Genomic DNA, 21,809 nt, shown 5'->3' on the forward strand with positions numbered 1-21,809 from the left:
ACAGTTTAAATTATTGTTTGCTGTTCAGTTAATTATATTATTAATTAATTAAGGTATTAATTAATTAATAATTGCACTGTTCAGTTATTAAGTGACAGTTCAAAGGTGCCTGAGCATGCCTACCAATATTCCCACTTAAATCACTGGACTTGCATCCTGACAAATATAATATGCTTAACCGTACTTATTTCTTACACAGCAATTGCTCTCTTGGTTTCTCTCTTTCTCTTTCTCTCTCTTTCTCTCTGAGATGAAAAAGGAGGGGCTATTATCTTAGACTTCTCTGACTATAAAATTAATCAGCTCCTAAAACACCAGTCAGCATTTCTTTTATGAAGAATGAGCTTATGCTATAACACTGGCAGTTCTTATTGAGATGAAGTCCTCGAGTCAGACAGAAATCCAGTCAGACCCCAAGCATCAAGTTAAGCGAAGCCTGGTTGTTCTACTTAAGACAGGAAATCTGAAAAACAACAAATAGGGTCATTAAATTAGTAGCTCTGCTTCTTTTGTCCTACATTGCAGTAATCATAGCCCAGTCTCAGATTAATTAAATTAAGTACCGGCACTGAATGTTTTGCTGAAAACTCTGTAGTTTTCTTACTCTGTGGTTTGACTTGTGCCCAGGACCCAAAGAGATAGTGAGGCTGCTGGAGCAGGGAGCTGGTGGCATTTCTCAGAAGGGGGAGGTAGGAGAAAATTCCTGAGAGTTGGCTAACTAGAAGTGACTGATTTTTTTAATCTTGCCATGTGCATTTTACATATATTGCCAACAAATTTTTTGCCAAAGACCTTGGCAGACACCTGGGGCTGTGTTGCTGAGGCCGAGGTGCAGCCCTTGAGGCTGGGAGCAGGCAGACGGGCGTGCCAGCGCCAGGAGGTTGCCTCCTGCAGGCACCATCCCCGCGCAGCCTCCCACAGCACGACAGTAAATTGGAAGGGCTTTAAGTTGGTTCTGAAGCATCATTTATACGTGGAAAGCAGTGAAGCCCTTTAGGAGTGGGAACAGTTCCACTGCATTCAACTGAACTATTTATTCATTTAAATTTATGGACTTTGCAGGACAGGTCTCAGTGGCTACAGCAGGGCTTGACGGCTCAACCGCTCGACCTGACATGTCGAGAGCCCTGCTCCCTGGTCAGTGGATGCCTGTTACGGACTTGTTTCTAGATTATGTCAGTTGTTCCCTCCACCTCTTAAATGGGAAACCATGGTAATTTCCCTGTCACAGAATACTTAAGGAAGAGAGAAGAGCCGTGAAGGAAGTGAAATGGAAAATGCAATCAACTTTGTTAGAGGTGAAGCAGAAAAACATTTTTCAAATAGTATAAACCGCCGCTTATTTTGTGCAGTGTTGTACCACACCTCCCAGAAGTATTACTCTGGAGCTGGCTGGCGTGCATTTGAAAAGGAAGCATTTAAACCACTGCTCGCTGCAGCAGACGAGGGAGAGACGCTGAGAGATCAGCTGATAGCAGGGGAAGAAACCTTAAAACTCAGCTATTTAAACTAGTGAAAACTTTATCCAGGTTATTAAGAGAGAACACAACTCTCAGTGTTTTGAGAAGTTTTTTATCCCAAAATGAGGGTCCTCTGTGGGACAGAAGTCAGCCCCCTCTGGAATGCTTCCTTCCTAATGCTCACATCTGTGCAGAAATGCGTGCACACATGCAGTGCCAGGCTTCCTTCCAAATTGATTTAATGATGCGCAAGGTCAGATTTCAGCAATATACTAGGATTTGCACTACTTATTGGATTGGGCAAAACGTAATGATATTAGACCAGGTGCCTTAAGACAGCATTAAACCAATTTTTGGCCTTCTTTAAGTCCATCAGACATAAAGTAAATGGGTAGTGTTGGCTCTGCACTTTACCAACAGATAGAGAAAAGGGCTGTTTGTTGTTGGTTTTTTTTTTCTTTTTGCATTGATTGTTCAAGATTTTTCGTCTTGGTTACTGCCCTTTAGCTTCTTTCTATGTCAGTGTGGTAACTGGGAATAGAATTCAGTGTGGTGTCTCCTAGAAATAGTAAAGTAACAGAGAAATTTATTTGTCTTGACTTACAAAAACAACAAAAAACCCCACAGCCCTTTTTAAGCTACAGCCAATCAAGTGTGCAACTTTTCTGCAGGTACGTCCAGGTACCACTGAGGACTTCCGCTGCCTGCACTGACACCGCAACGTTAAGATAGCATCCAGTTGCACTTCCAAAATTGTGCTCGTTGTTGACTAAAGCAGTGGAAACAAGTCTAAAGTTCCCTTAAAAATGGATCCTTTGTGGATCTCCAGTCCATCCTTAACACAGACACAGGATTATCCAGGGTACTTTTTCCAAGTGTCTGAAAACAGAAGGCTCCTTTAGTGCCTCTATCCATCGAGGGCTTCTGTTCTGCTGGCCACTTTTAATCTCCCCTCTGAAGATTAGTGTTTGCAGCTTTCAGAAACATTCAGTTACTTTTCTGATCCCCAGCTTTGTCCACATCTGTCCCCATGCAGGACAGCGTGTACATGTAAGGGATTTTTGCTTATGTTCCTGGAAGCTGTCAGTCAGGGGGATTAGAAGTTCCAGTGCCTAGGAAGGGGACCCCATTCTTAATGTACCCTTTCCCACTAATATTTCCATTTTGGAAAATGAAATGTCTGTTCAAATTTAAAGAAGTGACCCCACCCCAGGAGAGCTCTTCAGACCTATGCTATGAGCCAGCTCCTTTATGCTCTTCTCTCTTGTCCTGTGTATTCTCCTCTGCACTGTGCCACAGCTTCACCAAAGCAGATGCCCTCCGCCCAGAGAAGTCTTCAGCCTGGTGGTCTGGGACTTGCGGACGGAGGGAAACCTATATTCAATCACATCACACCCTGAGCTTAGAAGGATGCTGTCATTAAATCTGCCCCTAAATACTCAGCTAGGCAAACCCAGCAGGGGTTAAATCAACAGCTGGCATGAACTGTTTTGGCCTGCAGTAAAGCACCCTCTGAATCACTGAATTTTGCTGCTAATTTCTTCCTTTCTGATCACTTGAGCTCACAGCGAACTATGTCATAAAACCCCTGACCCAAACACCCAACAGCTTTTCTCTGACTTCTCACACTTCTGCACTTCAAGTTCTCCCCCAGCAAGTCTGCATAGCAAAACGAGATGACTGCATGTTAGCATACTTGTGCTGGCTTCATCCAGCTGGTGCGGACAGGTCTTACCAGGTAACGGAGTCTGTAGGTACCTCCTGTCATTCTCCGGAGTGTTTAAGCCTATTTTATTGCATCTTTGTTGCTAACAAGATTGACGTGGCCCTGACATGTTTCCCTATCCTACTCACACGTGTAGGCACAGCCTCAGGGGGATTGAAGGAGACCGAGCAACACATAGACGAACCACTTTAAACAGAGGGGCATTTGCATTTTCAGATAATCAGGGTCACTTCCCTTTTTTCACAGAGCTTCCCCCAGTGTAGGTGAAAGAATGGAGCTAATCATGTTCTCGGTGGTATTTCCCCACAGATTCAGAGAAATCACAGAGCTTATCCCATTGCTTGTAAAATACAGACCCTACCCAAAACGCAGGTGTCGTGCAGTGCCCATCTGCGGCTCGCCCAAGCACTTCGTGCTTTGGGTGCACAAGCACTGGTCTCATTGAGGATAGTGTAGATAGATGGCTTCTCACTCAAGGCATTCGTAACCCAGCTGGAGTCAGTAGTATCATCTGAGATGCGGTCAGATATACAAGCTAAGGCAAATCATGAATAAATTCTTGGCTGGGAGACCTCTAAGGATGGTACCGGTGACTCGGCAACAGGCACATGCTTCTGAGCAAATTCTCCAGGGATTTTTGTGGTGAGATGTGAAGCAGACCTCTTGGGTTTTCCACTGGCCCTCATGTGAAGAGCCAAGATCAGGTTCATACTGAGATTCCAACTGAAATAAGTTTGTCAGCTGAGATACTCCTGCACTTTCAGTTTGGTGAGGTATTTTAGGTAAGCGGCAGTGTTGCTACCCAGAAGAGGCTGCATTTCAGGGCAGCGAGGGATGAACTGATCTCTTCCTACCCATGAAACCGACGGAGTGGTCTTTGCTATCCATGTACAGAATGCTGGAGGAGAGGGAGGCTATATAAATACAAGATGGGATAAATCAGTTTTCACCTGGCTTTGATTGATAAAGCCCTAGTATCATTTATTCCATCTAGCTTTTGCTTATCACATGAGGAGTCATTATCTTAATGTCTAGTCTAATGACATCAGGTTGCAGTAACAGACTTGATAAATAGACTCGGGAAGGTCAAGTTCCCCCAGTATTTGTAGATAGTGTGGCTGGCTGTGGAATAGTCAGGAAAGAAAATGACTGTTTTCATCTGTTGCATTTCCCAAGCTGCAGTTAGCTCTTTTCCCACCCTCTGCCTCCAAAACAGAGAAGTTAGGCTAGTGGTTAGAAAAGGGAGCTAAGGCATGTTCTCCTCACCAGTACCATCCCTGGTAATACCTACCTCTGCCAGGCCATCGAGTAAAATCCCCAGCTGCGTAAAGAGCCATGGCTAATGGACCACTTAAATTCCTCTTGAGTTGGGTGAGTATGACAAAACTGGAGTCAGGTACTTTAGCATGGAAGTGTAAATCAGTGAAGTCCGCAGCTGCCCAGGACTGCCTTCGGAGGCAGACGTTTCCTGTTCACAGCTGCCATCCACACCTCTTGCCGTAAAAACCAGGTCTGCAATCAGGGAGCAGAACTAATATCAGACACAGCATAGTTCGCCAACTCTAAACGAAAGAGCAACCAAGGGAATAGTGGTGAAGTGCTTTGAGATCCTCTGTTGAAATGTGCTGAAGAAAGGCAAAGCGCTGTACCTGTTCAGCCATTACTGCTTCTTATTTCTTTAACTTAAACTTGTTGCTATTGCAGGAGTAATTAACCGTACAACAATTAGCGTTCTTGAGGTATGTTCCCAGCTACCCCACGTTGTGTATGGGTTACAATATTCAGAAGGAAATTGAATTTATGGGATTTTTGAGCATGGCTCCTGAAGGATGCAAGTTGGCTCAGCTGCTATTGAGATCACAGGTAGATGAAAGGCTCCTTAGCGCAGAGCACTGCTGCTTCTCCTACCAGCAGCCTCCAGTCGGCCAGTAGAGAAAGCAGGTGTTGATATTTTATTGTCTCCCACTCAACTCTGGCTAATGAACAGCATGGTATCTAGACAGCTAGGTAGAAAAAAAGCCTACGAAATAGCTCCTGGTCAAAGTAAAAGCTAAAATCTTAGAGGTCGAGGATGGAATAAACAGCTTGTAAGGCAAGTTTCCACGGTTATATATAGGCAAATCTCAGTGTATTCTGTGTATGTTTTGTATTAACTCTGGAAAGGTGCAGTGTTAATGTAGCTGTCCTGCTATATTACAACTGGGTCTGTCTGCACGTGTCCATGTGGATTGCTTGTGAGTTAATAGCATGCTCCTAAATCTTCAAGTGCTACCAAAGTTGTGTTATAACCTCAAATAGAAGAGAGGCTTTGAAAAAAAAGAACGAGATCGGAAAAAAGAGACAGTTTTAAATCTTTGTGTTTTCTTCTGAGCTGAGAAATCCGAAAGATTCCAAGTGACGTTGCCCAGTACTAAAAAAAGACATGATTTCAACTGACAGCGCAGCATCTCTCTTTACCAGTTTTGTCTAGCCAAATTATAAACCCCAGAGTTTTCTTTTTCTCATTCTGAACAGATTTCCACAACCCCCACCCTGCCGAACGATCTTGCTATGCAGCTGCAGCCTTTATATTCTGCTACAGTGCAGAATTATGCATGAACCAGCAGAAGGAGCTCCAAGTCTGGTCATTGGTGCATAGCTGCTTTCTTACGCCTTGGAAAGGCAGCGCAGCAGCTGTGGCTAGAAATCATTACGTACCTATCGATTCTTTCCCTTTGCGCTATGAATGCTGTTCGCCAAGCAGCCCAAAATTGCATTGGAAAAGAGCTTTGCTCGTTTCTTTCTGTTGAATTGCAGTGGAGTTATGGCTTTGCATATTAAAAAAAATTCCCTCGAGACAATTCTGCACAACGGCCCCGAGTTCTGGTAAGGGAGCAAACCACTTCAGTGCAGAAGAGAAAAAAAACAACCTGTCATACTTTTTCCCAAAATTGCTCTTTCTCATGATTTGAAGATGTGCAGATTAGGTGAATCTCCCTCCCCACCCCCAGTTCCTGTGTTCTACCTTGTCAAGAACATGGGTATGTTCAAAAAACAAAAAAAGCCATTCTTGGGGCACCTCAAGCTATTGCAAAGTGCTGTATCACAGTTTCACAAGAAAATGTATTTTTACGGAATTATCAGCCTGACTTGCCAGTGCACAAATGTTTTTATTTGCATGCCCACAAACACACAGTAATTATGCATGCCATTGAGATCTGCAGTTTTGATCATTTAGGCCATGGAGGCCATTTGATAAATATGATAAATATGCAAACCTTCGGCTGCTTATTCAAGTAGAACCAGCCAGGAGCTTTTGACGTTCATCCAGCTTAGATGTTAATGCCCGTAGCCTAGATCCTCAAGCAGAGCCATGTGTACAACTTTGAGAATATGGGTCTAAGCTTCTTCACTGAGGGAAGTGGCAGTGTGTGCATGGGTATGTTTCAAGCAAGGATAGACATTTTTCAGGAGTTTGGACCAAAAAAGGCTATTTTGGGAGAGAACTGAATGGGGTTTGCTAGTGATCTGGCCAGGGGAGTCTGCCTTTTTCTCTTTTGGAGAAGACAGACTATGGATTACATTCTTTGCAGTGTAACTCCATCAATGTCAGTGGACTTCAGCCAGACTGTCTTTTCTCTACTTCTTCAGCCTTCCAAGTGCATAACAATTTGCTGATGCAGGAGATTTCTTAGCATTTCTGTATCATGATTAAAATACATTAGTTTACCCTTCACAAGTTGGTTTAGAGACAATAAAGACCTCAGCCCAGCTCAGCATGGCAGACCAGATGCATCATAAGGCTGACTGCTGCTGTGCAGCCACAGGATGCAAAAGACATTGGGCCATGTCATTAAAGCAATGTGGTTTTAAGGTCTTCCAAAGCTAGAAACAGTTGCTGTATGTCCCTTAGTAGCAGCTTTAGATTCACGGCTCTTTTGTGTTGTAGAACGTTAGTAATCTTGGTGGCACAAGGACTATTTGCCGTTGAAGTAATGCCTGGTCCTTTGGGTCAGTCAAAGATCCAAACCACGTACCAGACAGAAGAAGATCTATTTCCCAACACTAGCCATGTAAGGTACCTGTAACAGATCCTAACCTTCCCACAGATCCTAACATTCCTCACCAGTGTCTGCTGGGAGAAGTGGTCAAAGCACTAAAGGCTGGTCGCCTCCAAGAGAATGTTTACACTCTTGTATGGGTTCAGGGCTAGAGTTTGCCCTCCAGAGCAGACTCTGCAGTTGGTTACACTGTCCAGGTTGTTCTTTTCAAATAGGTTTGAAATATTAACTGTGATGAATTTGTTAAAGGTTAAGAAGTATGAATCACGGAGCAGTTTTTGTCCACCGTAACAAAAGATGTTGGTTACTCCCTACGGTGGACAGAGAGCTGCATGATTTGATGGTATTTGCTGTAAAGAAGGAGAAATCAGTTGACATAGTCAAGATGATATCTCCATTTGGTTTGAACCTTTTGAGGATTTTAACAACCCTTGATTGGTAAATTCTGTAGCAAGGGGAAGCGAATTACTTCTCTTTTCTAAAGCCATACTAAAGCCTTAGCTTTGTCTCTAAAAGAGGTCCTGAATTATAATGCGGCAACGTATAAAAGTTGTCTGATGAGCTCCGTGAGTGCGCTTTGTGAGGCTTTTTCCTTTGTCTGTAAGTACCCGACTGTGTGCAGCCTTCCTGTGCCCCGGCCAGCCAGCGCTGGTCCCACAAAGCATGTATTTGTGTGTGGGTAGGAACCGCTAACTGAATGCAAAGAGTCGCATTTCTTTTACACACGTTGCTGTGGTACCTGGGTGCTAATCACCGTATTTTGCCTTCTCTAGCACCTTCCCAGCCGAGGATCTCAAAGTGTTTTACAAACATTAATTAATTTAGCTTCACAACCCTCCTGTGAGGTAGGTGGGTGATGCCATCCCGCTTTCCAGATGAGGACACTGATCTACTTGTGTAGAGTCGCCTCGCTCCTGCGGTTAAAACCAGGGGAGGCAATGGCCTCGAGATGGCCCTTGCGAAGCCTGCCACCCGTCATGCAGCCGGGGCTGCCCTCCCCGCAGAAGGAAGAGCAGTTCTGCATGCAGCAGAGGGGATCCAGAGATGGCCAGAGCTTACAGCAACCTGCTTCAGAGCCCTGCTCCTCTCTCCTTCCTGCCCTTCTCTGGAGTTGTGGTTTCCAGCCGGTCACACTACCCTGAGGCTGAAGGAGGGATTATCCCTCGTCAGTGGTGTTGTGGGGAAGGAATACAGAAGTAGCTATATTACTCTTCCCTGTAGTCTACGCTTTGGTGGTTGGTGACTTGCCTCCCTTCTGTTCCACCTCCATTCACCCAGAGCTGCCCTTTCTGCACCGTCCTTTACAACAGGTTGTGTAGGTCCCAGCTTGCTGAAGCTCCCCCTTTCCCTGGGAAAGCTGTAAGGGCAGCATCCCTCACCCCGTTCCTGCACAGGAGCTGTGACTCACATATGTGGGAATTATGCGTCTAGAACCTGGAAGCGTAGCCTTGCCAGTCCATCCATTGCTACCAGTTTGGATTGAGCAGAATGAGCCTTTCTTGCATTGTGTGCAGCTGTTTTTGGCTGAAACCAGACTGGTAGATTTAAAACGAACCCTATGGAAAAGTCCTACAAACTTTCCTAAAGAAAATAATGAGTTGCCCTTTGTATAGGCAGAATAGCGCTGAAGCAGCACGGGTCCCTGCAGCATAGCGCTTCCTCCAAAGCAGCTCTGCTCCATTCTGGCGCAGGAACCGGTGACAGGTGGTCCTCGGGGTCACGCTGCTCGGGGCTGGTCACCGGGGCATGTGGGGGCAAAACCGCTTTTCGAGCGTACCTGGGAGGGAGGGTGAAAATGAGCTTGGTAACAGCAAGCGTTAAATTCGCGAGCGGGTTGAATGATGCGGTTGTCTGCCTGCGTCTGACCAGAGTGATACTGCACATGGCCTGGCCGTGCTTGTGCCTCGTTAGGTCACGCAGGACTTTTCCATGAGGGCAGGCAAAACTCTGCCAGTACCAAAGTAATGGATCTTTTCCAAATCTTCAACTCATGGTCTAGTGTAGCCTCTGAGCTGAAAGTTTAGGCAGCTGCTGCGTTCCTCCATAGATTTGCCATCTCTAGCACATCTCCCTGTTGTTTGGGACCCTGGTTATTAAGTGATAAGAAGCGATAGCATGACGAAGAAAGACTATTGACCCAATTGCACTTTGACTGATCTGTTTCTTTTTCCCCCCAATCATCGATGCAGGTGTGAGCTACTCCAAGTCGGTTCCTCCAGCCTACCCACCACCCCAGGATCCATTAAATCAGGGACAATACATGGTGACAGATGGCATATCCCAGTCCCAGGTCTTCGAGTTCACCGAACCCAGACGCAGCCAGGCACCATTCTGGCAAAACTTCAGCAGGTTAACACCATTCAAAAAATAATACCTAGAGAGATGGAGAATTTTAACTTAAAAGAACTAAAATTTAAAAATAAAAATAAATAAAATTATATTTATAGATGGACCTTTTTTCGGAGAAGCACTGTTGCAACTAAATATATATACATATATATATATACACACAAACATTTTAAAAATAATAATATATATACATATATGTATATATATAGAAGGACCAAAAACTTTTTTTGTTGTTTTTGGGAAGCAATCTGCTACTAGATACTAGGAAGCACCAATGATTTCTAGCCATGTGACCTATTTTATTTTATTCCATTGGTCGGACATCTTTTTTTTTTCCTTTTCTTCTTCATTTTCATTCAAGTCATCATTGGCATCCCAGAATGCTTTCTCGCTTGTGTGAATTCGTCATCGAAGTTCCTCATGGACTACATTGGTGTATATTTTATTTGATTTTATTTATGGGGGGGTTGTTTGTTTTTTGGAGTGTCGGGAGATCTCTGCTCCCTCTCCCTCCCTCTCCGTCCCTTCCTTGGCTGTCCCCGGAGTTACCATTTCAACGAAGAGCATCGACCCTTTCCCCGTCCCCGTCCCCGTCCTGCATTCTCTGGTCTGACTCGTGCCTGTCTGGATGTGCTCCCTTGTGCACCATGCTCTGCTGCGCAGTATTTCTCTGGCTTTAACTGTTTTGTTGTGGGCAGGTGAAAACAAGCAGAAGGGGTATCAGCTCTTTAGGAAGTGAGAGATGGGTTTTCCTCAGTTAATTTTTTGCAGTTTTTTAAGCACTGTCTTTTTCTCAATTCAGTGTGATTTGTTCACACTCGGAGTAAGACTGAGAAAAGAATATCAGGGGCTTTGATTTCTTTTGCATTTAGTTTTATTTCTGTGGGATTATCTTTGATTTATTTTCTTTTTAAGCTGAGACACGACTCTGAAAAGCCCACTCCTATCTTTGTTTTCCATGCAAAGATAAAAGCTTAAAAACTGATGGCTTCATGCCCTCCATTCCAGCTAGAGGAAAATTGGCTATTAGGCTCCAACAAATGGCCAGTTTTCCTTCTTCAGGAACTAAGGTCCCATCCTGTTGGCCACACTCACGCCTGCACAGTACTGTGTTAATGAACCACTAATTGCCATTTACAGGAGCAATGATCCCAAAAGTGAGGACCATGACTGCACTCACTGCCTGCTCTACTCTATTGCATACCAGATCCCCGGCCTCGCTTGGGACCGACCTCCCAAGCAGAACGTGAGCTGCCGGTAGTGACCCCTTAGCGTAAGGATCATTGACTAAGTAATTGGAAGTATTTACCTGATATTTAATGCACCCGAGCTGCAGAGGAGTTGAGAACTGCCTTTCAGGAAAGATAGGGATGTGACCTGAGAAGTTTAGCCCTATGACCGTGATTGCGTGACCTAATCTAAATCGGTGATCAGTTCAATCTAAACGGCATCAATGGTTGGGCAGAGGTGTATCAGTGTCAGTGGGCTCTGGAGTGATTAGCTAAGCTCTCCAGGTCTCTTTCTCTCTCTTTTTCTCCCTCTGGAGATTCATAGCTCTATTTTCAAAGACACTTCCTACAATTTCAGCCTTAAGTACATTTGTTTGCAAGCGCGAAAGCTTATGTTTAAGCTTGTAAAACAAATCATTGTGCACTAGGATGATTTTTTTTTCCTAGGGCAAATGAGACTGTTTAACCAGATTTAGAAGATGAACTTAAAAACTTCACAGAGCTATTCTGCAAGCTCCTTTGAAAATGTGGGATGAAGTGATTGATCATGGTATTTATCATTTTCTTTTGAATCTGATACACCACAGAAGCACCCCAGGCCAACATGTTTTTTTCTCCCCTAGGAAATACAAGTGAATGGGAAGAGCAGAGAGTGTGATTTCATTATTTTGATGGAGCTTGTTTTATTTCAGGCCGTATTGCAAGGCAGTGGCTGTATTTTTTATTGAAATACAAAAATAATGTCAGCACTTTTTAGTAATCTAGAAATGATCGCTAAACAGCAAAGCCAGATGAGTGTTTTGGAGAGGAAGAGTGGCCCCTCTGTGATAGGCAGCTGCGAAACACCAGGAATCCCAAACAGGAAGCAACCCAATTTTATATCAGAAATTATTTTTATGCTCTTTTGTATCTTTGCATTTTTATGGTCAGATTTTATTACTGAATATGTAGCAAATATTATTTTGTTTCTTTAACAGAATGGGTATTTAAAGAAGTGAATGAGATGGGTTCTCAGAAGTTAACTGAAATGTTTTACTATTTCTGAATGGCTGGAGAGATGGGGAGAGAGAGAGAGAGAGAGAGAAAGAGAGAGATTACAGACTGTTGTCAACATGATGAAAATTTCACTTATTCCTTTGCCTTTTTGATTGCTTAGGGAAAAAAAGTAACAAGCACATTAGTTAAGCCTGTTCATTTACTGTTTTGTGCCTCAGAGAGTGAGAATGAGACATCCATAATTTTTATGAGAAGATGCTTCCTAAATATTCAGCACTAGGAAAAAAGAAACACCACCGCCACACCATTATTTGCATCATAAATCAAGACTCGCTTGATCTGACAAGGCCACTTGTTGGACTCGCAGCTTCTTTCTTAAACGGAAAGCCAAAACAAACTAGCATTGCTCGTGCTTGCCGAAGCCAGGCGGCAGGCAAAGCAGATGCAGGCGTTTGTTCCAGAGGGAAGAGGGGCTGGCTCTCAGGCAATGGCATTCAAGAAAGCTCTTCCCCTCCATAAATTGCCAAGGTGCTGCAAGAGATGGAGCATTATCACAAAGAAGAACCAGCACTGGGTCCCACTTTCACAACCTACTGTGGCTTTCCCAATAGGGAGCAGGGTTGGGCTGCCTCATGTGTCTGAACGCGCTGGAAGCAGCGTAGATGCAATCAGACTGGGGTGATTTTGACCGAGCATCTGATACAGACTTTCATTTCAATGCCAGACAGGAGGAACCCAGTTACCATTCCATATGCAGAAACAAGAGAGTTGTAAAAAACTTACATGTTTACGGTATTTCTCTGTCTGAATCTATATATATATATATAAAAAAATAAAAATACCCTCTTCCCTAGGTAAATGACATGCATTACCCCTTGACCTAGACACTAGAACAGAGGATCTAAATTCAAGACTTTCGCCTCCCCACCCTCTCCAAAAAGATCAAACAAGAACCAACCTAGGTGCATCTAACAGTTGTAAATAGAAAATAATACATAGAGAAATATATTTGAAATTTGTTTCAGTTTCTGGATGGTCACTGGCCATCCATTGCAATGTTATTGATAGTACACTGTGGTGCTTTGGGTTTCTGGTTTTGTTCTCTTTATGCTCTGTCATCTTTTCATTGCAGCTACATTTCAGGGAACATGTATATTTAGTAGCTATTGTAAGTTCTGCATGGCATCACCAAGCTTATTTTTCCTTAAGAAGAAAAGAAGAGTCTGTAGGAGTTTAAAGGCACTATGACGACAGGGACTTGTAGCAGAGAATTTAAAAAAAAAAAAAAAAAAAAGGTTTTTAAAATTCTAGTTTGAAGCCAAATACTGATATTTTAGTGCTTTTGGGGTTTTAACAGTAAGAGCAAAAAAAAAAAAAAAAAAAAAAAAGGATTTTGGTAACCCAGCTGATCCGCACTTGCCAGTTTTATTATTTTGTTTATATTGGACTGTTTGACCCTGTCAAACAAGTGTCAAAGTTGTGTGTATAAAACAAAAAAAGTGTTTAAAAAAGTGTTGTAAAGACACTGAGCCTTATGAAAATATTTATGGAATTAAATAAAAAGAAGTGAAAAGGCATCTGAAGGCATTTTAAATCATTTTCCTCAGAGCGGTCTCACTCTTTTTCCCAAAGGCTGAGCACAAATCGCTGGGGTGGGGCTCCAGCTTGTCAGCAAAGCAGACACTAAGACATTCCTGTGTAACCAAAAAATAGGTTTGTTCTGGAAATATCCCACCTCCCCCTTGCTTTGTGTCCTCCATCTGAACTGAGTGACATGATTAATGAGTAACCGGAGGTTCAACGCTGACAAAATACCACCTTGCAAGTGCTGGCTGGGGTTGCTCTAAGTGGAGCTCGGATCAAGTCTTCTGCGAAACATGGTTTTAAAATGCTTTCTGTTACTGAACTTTGCTCAGCTCCAACCCAAACCTGAAGACAGCCGAATTCTCCAAACAGACATCTAATCACAAATACGTTGTGAGCAACGTAAGGAGCATTTCAGAGCATGTGGAAGTAGAGCAGGGGGTGGGTTTTCAAGGGGAGGGAGCCTGGCCACACGCTGCTCCGCTGCAGAGGGCTGAACCCGAGGAGAGGAGCAGGTTCCTGCCCTGGTTTTGCCTTGGCGTGGAGGGAGCAAGTGCCCACAGGCAGAAGGAACCCTGAAAGGCAAAGTGCTCTCTCCAGAAACCCAGCGGCATTTTGCAGGTAAGACAGTTGAGTCATGTATTTCAAGATAGCCCAAAAATACAGTTACAACCAGGAGAACTGGGGTTACCGCACCATGGCATCCAGACCCGGCAGCGGTCGGGAGCGATGCCTGTCGTCACGTGGAGAAACACAAAGACACACATACCAAGTTGCCATAAATAATTGCAGCCAAAGAGCTGCGTTTTCAGTAATGACACTGACTTTCTGCTCTTTCCTGTCTGTCCTGCGGGTGCCTGTCTGGGTGAGTGACAGCCAGTTTGCTGGCACCCGGACTGACCCCATCTTCAGCCCACACATATTAGGAAACCAGTCAGACAAGGGAATAAAAAAAATGCAAAATCGAAGCAGCTCTGCTGTGGTAGAAAGTGAGGGAGACAGGACAGAGGCAAAGCTGCAAGCACGAAGGCTTCTCCAGGGCCAGAGTTTGAGCAGGTTCAGGAGCAGGCTCACCCAGCCGCCAAACATCACAGCTTCACATTTGCCTACTGCTTCAGCAATACCCCAAGCCAAGCTTTTTTTCTCTTGCTTACATTATTGCTTGCAATGAAGAGGACGTTGCTACCATGCCAGGGTTCACCTGTCCAAATGATCCTGTTTCTCTGGTAGCACGTAACTGAAGTCGCTTGGGAGGATTGGCAGAACGTTTCCAAAGCATGCTGCTGGGGAGAGCAGACGCAAAATGGAGTTACATATAAGACCTCCCATTAAAGAACACCTCTCCTACCCACGCTGCCATCTTTGCAGGCCAAAAAAGTTGTTTGCCAGAATTTCATGCACTCCCCTCCAAGTTTGCAAATGTGAACTGTGGGGAAGAAGGAGGGGTTGGTCAGGGAGAGCACGAGCTATATGCATTGCCCAAGATGTGTAGCATAACCAAAAAAAGCCCTGACAAAGAGGGAATGGGGAAGAAACCCAATCACCCAGCATGTGTGTTGGGAGCAAGAGCACCACCAAAGCTTACTCAGAAGCAATAAATAACCTCCATGCCCCTGCAACGTGCTCCCACCCCGGCTTGCTTTCCTGGTGGTGGGCAGAGAGAAGAGCACTCCGTGGCTGGGAATGCCGCTGCAGCCTGTAGTGGAGAGTTAGCTTATGTATGTCATTTAGTGACAGTATTCATTTGTTTTTAGCTTTCTTCAGCCACCCAGCATTCAGCCAGCTACTATGAGCTGTGGTTGCATAAAACAAAAACCAAAACCAAAGAAACCCAGTTAAAAAGTAATTTGTCTTGTGGGGTGCTAGGTACGTTAGGCTGTATTTCTGGGTAACAGACCAAACCAACCCTCAGAGGCGGCAGCAGGGGCACACCAGGACAGATCTGACCAGCTGATCTCTGAGACCTTGATGCAGAAATTCACGGAAATGCATGCCTTAAAGTCCACCATTTTGCACCAAAGCTTTTATTACCTACATGTCAAAGTATAGACTTCAGTCTCAGAATGAATGATGATTAGTAGGGAAATGACTTAAAATGAACATCTACATTGATTCTGCCTGGTTTGATGCTCTGTCATGCTACTTCACCTGCCTGCACAGCTACTGAGCCGTGTGGCTGAAGGCACGTTCCTGTGCAAAATACGTGGGAATGCCATGTAGAGCCGGCTGCCTCCATGGGCACAGTCAGGCCCCGGCTCCGCTTGGGAACTGTAATAGAATGAGTAAAGCTTTTAGGCTGATATGTTTGTGACGTGACAGGAATGTTGTATGAACGACTTTGTATGTCAAAGCCATCTCTGTTTTATCCGTGTATATATCCATGGTATTACAGCCAAGCTTTTGCTTTTTAAGGAATCAGACTTTCAATCTGACTGATGGTGTGGGATTACAGATCCCAATCTACTCCAAACAATAAATTTTCTTGTTACTCTGTAGCTAAGAAGCAGCACCAGGCTTTGCACTAAGTACAGTAGCGGGTCAGCATCCTCCAAAGCATGTAATGCACCATCTGTGCTGGGTTTATAAAGAACAAACTGGAATTGCATGTTGCTGGGGTTGCAGCGGGAATAACTGGCATTTTTCGAGAGCGTTTCTAAGCACTGTCCACCGAGGGTTTCACAATCCTTTGCTGCTAGGGAAGGACGCTAGCTGTTTAACTGCAAATACGATCTCCCCAGAACTGCAGGTACAAATTGTAAAACTGTGTTTATTTGTCTGAATCTCTTACCTTTGCTATGGAAATGAGAGACATGGTATTTCTTAAATGCTTTTAATGTTCACCTTTTTTTTCCAGCTCTCTCATGGCAAAAATGCATCCTGGTGAAGATTTGCACCTTCTCATTTCAGAGCCACAGTAATTTGTTACCTCTTGCAGGTTTGCCAGGGTCTCTGTGCTCAGCCCTTTCCACAGGCTGGGCCAGGCAACAGCAATGGCTCAAAAATGTTTCCCCGTTCCAAGACCCCCCCCCAGCGCCCATTTCCAAACCTTCCTCCAGCACCTCCCTGTTGACATACCAGCCAAAGCCAGTCTGGTGGCATGTGCATTTTCTGAGGGACATGGAGCACTTTCCTCTTCTTTCAGTACTGGTTACAGCAGCAACAAGAAAAAAAATCTTCAAGACAGGAACACTGTGGTTCTTTTATTTTTCATTTAGGAGCACATATTAAAAAGTTAAACCCTTGCAGAAGCACTTGCTTCATAAAGAAAACATCAGTGCTTGAAAAAGTGCTCTGGTCTGGGGCATCTTGTCAAGCATGTGTCACTGCTGCCTACCTCTGCAGCTCACAGCTGGGGAGAAGAGTTGGTAATCACATTTTGAGGTGAGATGAGGGCTGTGCGCACACAGGGCTTCGTACACACGCGCTTTCTTGCCCTGTTGCTATAATAGCAGAAAGCTGTAAAGTATGCAGTTAGAGCCTATCTGGCTTTTGTACCCATTGTAAAGCTGAAGGGGAACAGACACGCATTTTTGCTAGGATTTAGGTTTTTCAGAATAAACCATGGTACTAAATTGTCTTATAAATAACCTCGGAGAATTCAGGCTCCAAGAGACTCAGTGGCATCTTCCTGGCTGGTCCTGGAAGTCAGTGGAAGTTAACTTCAGAAGAGAAGTTTTAGTCTCTTTTTTTTCATCTGAAGAAGTATTAAGAGGATATATTGGTATGTTTGCTTCTCTTTTTAGCTCGCTTTTACAAAAGCTGTGAAGCTTTTATTCATGAAGCAGCTACTCAGAGGGTGTGTATGTATGCATTCAAGCCTTTGCAAGTTCATAGGAAATCAGAAAGTAGGTGGCCCTTGCCCACAGCACGGTTTGCCCTGGGCGGTGATGCCAAACAAGTAACAGCCATGCCAGCAGGGCCAGGGCTCCTCTTACCTATACAACAGCCACCCAGCGTCTCCTTTGAATCAGTGGGATTTTTCCCTAGAACTGTGTAACTGAGGCTTAAAAAAAGAAAAAGAAAAAAAAAACAAACCCAAAACCCCAAACCAAAAACATTCCAGACTGTTTTCTGAACTGGTATAAATTGGAACAACCCCAGTGACCCAACACAGGCTTATTACAGGTGTAACCGAAAGCTGTACTTGATCCAAGGGTTTAGTGACTGGATTGATCCAGACTGGAAATGCTTGGAAATAGTTTAGCTCAGCCACTTAAGAGGAAGTACCTCTTCCTCCTAAAGACAGTGATTTTTAAGGCAGGTTTTATATTTGCTGGGTTGATACTGTATCACATTCACTGCAAAACACTGCAGAAGTGTGAAGAGAGCAGCAGGTTTGAACAAATAATTCATTTACAGAGGTGGAAGTCACTGCTGTCATTATCTCAGAACATCCTTTGTCACTGGCTATTTCTTTCTCCTGAGCAAGAGCTGGTCTGTCTAGATGAATGGTCTGAGCAGAGCTTTGTTGAGCCATATTGCCCAGGTTGTTCTAATGTCAGCTTGACGCTGGCTGACCTGGACATTTGATAGCTTTTCCACCATCAGTCACTCCTGTGCAGACAAGGCCGCAGGGGTTTTTTGAGTCAAAGGTATTTTAGCACATCTTAAAGTGGAATTGCTTTCCATGTATTTGTGCTATCACACTAGTTCCTTGTTTTCTGTTTGGAATCTGGATAAATGAGAAGAAGTGCCATTTGCTGTATTTTAACTCCCCAGCAGCCAGATCAGTGCTTTTCCTGTGCCATAAACGCACAGCCTTCCAGCACACTCTGGTCCCCATCCAAACCTCAGCTGACATGAAAGTGTACAGTTTTTAGAGCCTCACAGGCCCAAATCCAGCAAAGGACGAGACAGGCAAATTGCACTAATAGTGCAATTGTAAAAAAAAATCTGTCACTTGCTGCCTTATCTGACCTAAAACACACCATTTGTATTTCGCAATTTATTTTTCAGTTTGGCTGGAGCCAAGCTCTGTTGTGGTGGTGTCCATGGCCAGCTGTGGAGGGCCCTCACACTCCCAGGGGACACCCAAATGACACAAAAGCCTGTGGCAGCCACCAAGAGCCCTACTCCAACAGGCAAAAGCACTGGTGCCCGTTACGTGGGTGGGTGCTGTGTGTACGCACAAGGTGGGTCAGGAAGAGGGAGGGTTCTCTCGTCCTGTCAAGGGGAGCTGTAACCATGCTGCCACCTGCCTTAACAAAGCCCTTATCCTACAGGCTGGTTTTTGAGGGCATATGTGACCAACGCACTGATTTCCTCAAAGTTTCACTCCCCCACAGATACAGGGCAGCAAGAGAGGAGTCCCTGGCCAGCCCTGCTGCTGCGGTGGTTTCACGCTATACAAAGGAAATCCAGAGTCTTTGGACCAGGAAAAGAAAATAGGAGCAAATACAATAAATACTCGTAGCTGTGGCGAGAGCCGAGACGGGTGACATGGTCTCTGGTTCTGCTCCCAGGACAGTTTGTGCCCGTTCTCTAAGGACTGTGAGTGTGCAGGCTCCCCAGAAAGCCACCGTGTTTGGTCCTGCCGAATCGCCGCCTGAAGGCATCTGCTGTTTGCCGGTGACAGTAAAGGTGACTGCAAAGGTGATGCTAAATGGCCTTTGACATGCAAGGTACGTATCCTGCCTGCAGCACCTGCCCCAGCCTGGATTCCAGCTGTGGTACTCGCAGCCTCCTTGTCAGGTGCGGGCAGGATCGCCGGGGGCAAAAGGAAACGGATGGAGAAAAGCAAAAAATTTTTGTATGCCGCAGGGAAGGGGCTGACTAACGGCATGCGGCCTGCCTGCTGCAGGCAGCGCCGGCTGTGCGTGCTGCCGGCTGGCTGCGGAGGCGAGCGCGCAGCCAAATTGCTCAAGGATGTGTCATGCTGTTGTTATCGGTGTTGCTAGCGCAGTTACACTGGCCTTATTTTTACTGCCTGGATGTACCATTAAACAAAAGTTTGATTTTGTTGCCTGATTACAGATGAGTGGTTTCAGCCTCGCACATAATTTAGTGCTACCCAGGGGCTCCATTAATGGCATCCCTCGAGAGGGAGAAGTTGTTTGTTGTGTGCAGATACAATGTGGTTTTATGCTGGAGCGGGTGGTAACAACACTTACCTGGCAAAAGGAAAGAGGCAGTTGGGTTTTCCCATCCACTTCTTGCACCTTGGGCATGCTGAACCTGCGGATTTACCAACACATGGGAAACCGGACTGCAGAATTTGAGGTAGCAGAGACTGTGTTCATGTTGTCTCCTGGGGGGGGTGAAAAAGAAATCAGAGCACATACCCAAGAGGCAGCACCCACCAAAGCCCACATTCATTGTAGAAGTGTTCCTTCACACTCCCCAGACAGACCCAGTTTAGTTAGAGACTAGAAGCAGGACCAGGACCTAACGGGGATGTTTTACAGTCCCCAAAAAGCCAGAGATAACAACCCTGGGGGAGAGCCATGTGGAGACTGCTCAGCCCTGGGTTTTGCCCTGACTCTGTAATTCTTTTGGCTTTTCATGAAAAGGCATGTTAGTAATACCCAGTCATGTAGAGGGTTAAAGGCCATACTTATCCTGCACCAAACACAAACAAAAAGCTTTTGCTGGAAGAGAAAGGCTGATACAAACTGCTGTAGAAGTGCCAGTTTGAATTCCACTCCCCTCCAATTATAATTCCTGTGCTATTCCCAGGCTGGAGGATGAGAAATTCAGTGAGGGCAGCAGAAAAAGGGCATTGCTTTCAGTGATAGGCATTATATATATTATATTTATATTATTATAGGCATTATATATTCCTGTCAGGATCCGTTCACTTGGATCTGCTGTACGGCCACTGCCAGGTGTGCAAAGAGTTTGAAGACCAACAGAAATATTGTGATGGGCTATCTTTGTGCCAATGGAAACAGATGGTTTAAATAAATAACCATGTCTCTGAAGTGTTTCTATCCAAACACTGCAGTGGAGCCCCTTCAAGTGAAACTAAGCATAAAAAAACCAGCTAGCAAAGCTGATTGCAGTTACTGTCCCTGTCCGGTCTAGCAGAGCGCTCAGAGCAAACAGCAGGCAGATTGCAGGCTAAGTGGACTGTAAAAAGACTTAGCAAATGAAGGCAATATTAATGACATAGTAACGCTTGCCTAAGTAAAATATATTGATTTTTTTTTTATTTTTAAATTGTTCCTCTTGACTTATAGCTCGTATCAACTTAAAGCTGCTCGAAGAAGCATTGTTATGATTTGGCTCCCAAGAATAGAGTTCAGTGCTAAAGCTAGTGAATGATTAGACTGGAAGACTAAGGTGGTGGGAAGAGGGTGCTGTATTAGGGGACATCATTTCAAGCATGCCAGTGTAAGACATTTCAGCAGTATTTGAAAGGAACAGAGAAGTTGAGGGCTTACAAAATGAACAAAGCCGGTACTGATCAAAGGGAATCCCGTGCAGAGACCACAGTGTCTGCTGTAGCAATCGCAGGCGCCGGGGACCCTGCGCAGCACAGGCGAAAGCCTCTTTATGGCTAGTGAACACCTGCCTCTTACTGCCTGGCTGCATGCTCCTAAGGGCCACCCCAAACTGCCGCAGGGGACATTGGTAACACCACCGACCCTCTCTGAAGAAGCAGTAAGCATTTCTAGCTGGATGGTCCTGGAGAGACTGACACACGGCTGGCCCATGCCTGGGGCAGCTGCCCAACACCGTGTGTTCCCAGCCCATCCTCGGTGACCCCGTGGCCAGCCCGCTCACTGCCTCCCGGCCCCGCAGCCTGGGGAGATGCCAGAAGCCATGTCTTCCACCAGCATTCCTGTTTCACTTACTTGTTCTACAGCCCATTCGCCTGCTCCCCTCTTGCTGGTCACCCTGTGCAGCGTGTCTAAATAGTCCCGGCCAAGCCCACCATCGCAGCCCCTTTTCCCACAATGGGCCATAAGGGACCGCCGGACTGGCCAACCTGCCACGTGTCCATCCAAACCGAACCGAGCCCCGGCTGCAGCCACTGCCAACCCCAGCACCAGGGTTCCTGCAGAGCCTTCAGCCAGGGCTGGCCTGAGCAGCAGCTCAGAGGGGTCCTGCTCCCATCCTTCTGGATAGCTTTACGCTTACAAATTGACGTGTTTCTTCCCTTCTCATTTTCTTTTTTTCCCTCCCTCTTTCTTGTTTTCCTTCCTCTCCTTCCTTTCTTTCCTTTCCTCTTTGCTTTTTTTTAGTTTCCTTTTGTATTTAATTCATTGCCTTCTCACTTTCCAGACACATCTTCCTAGTACAGCCTGTTCAGAAAATGTAGACTTCTGTCATCACCCTATATTTCCCTGCTCTGACCAGCACTGAGCATTGTAAAGCCTTGATCAGTGAGGTGATTCACAAGCTCCTCTGCTTTCTACTTGTGATTTTTAACATGTGCTGCAATTTACAGGCAAAATTTCTTCTTTCTTGTTATCTGCCAGCC

The 21,809-nt window shown here is 45.1% G+C and overlaps 1 protein-coding gene and 1 long non-coding RNA gene across 10 annotated transcripts in view; one reads left to right on the forward strand and one right to left on the reverse strand.

The window, feature by feature from the left end:
* Positions 1-13,134, forward strand: part of ARHGEF9 (Cdc42 guanine nucleotide exchange factor 9) — a 221,991-nt gene extending 208,857 nt beyond the window's left edge. For 8 of the 9 annotated variants that reach the window (XM_049827609.1, XM_049827617.1, XM_049827612.1 and 5 more), the window contains 2 exons: positions 9,416-9,575; positions 10,716-13,134. In XM_049827609.1, coding sequence (XP_049683566.1) covers positions 9,416-9,575; positions 10,716-10,836 — 281 coding nt within the window. In that variant the 3' untranslated portion in view covers positions 10,837-13,134. The remainder of the gene's footprint in view (positions 1-9,415; positions 9,576-10,715) is intronic. The other variant, XM_049827610.1, reaches the window with a different exon arrangement.
* Positions 1-21,809, reverse strand: part of LOC126050159 (uncharacterized) — a 39,260-nt gene that overhangs the window by 3,358 nt on the left and 14,093 nt on the right. The window contains exons 2-3 of the long non-coding RNA XR_007509438.1: positions 19,495-19,631; positions 14,539-14,667 (exon numbers count right to left, since the gene is read on the reverse strand). This is a non-coding gene — a long non-coding RNA (uncharacterized LOC126050159). The remainder of the gene's footprint in view (positions 1-14,538; positions 14,668-19,494; positions 19,632-21,809) is intronic.

The sequence above is a fragment of the Accipiter gentilis genome, chromosome 24 (genome assembly GCF_929443795.1).
Source record: "Accipiter gentilis chromosome 24, bAccGen1.1, whole genome shotgun sequence".
In the NCBI taxonomy this organism is placed as follows: Eukaryota; Metazoa; Chordata; class Aves; order Accipitriformes; family Accipitridae; genus Astur; species Astur gentilis.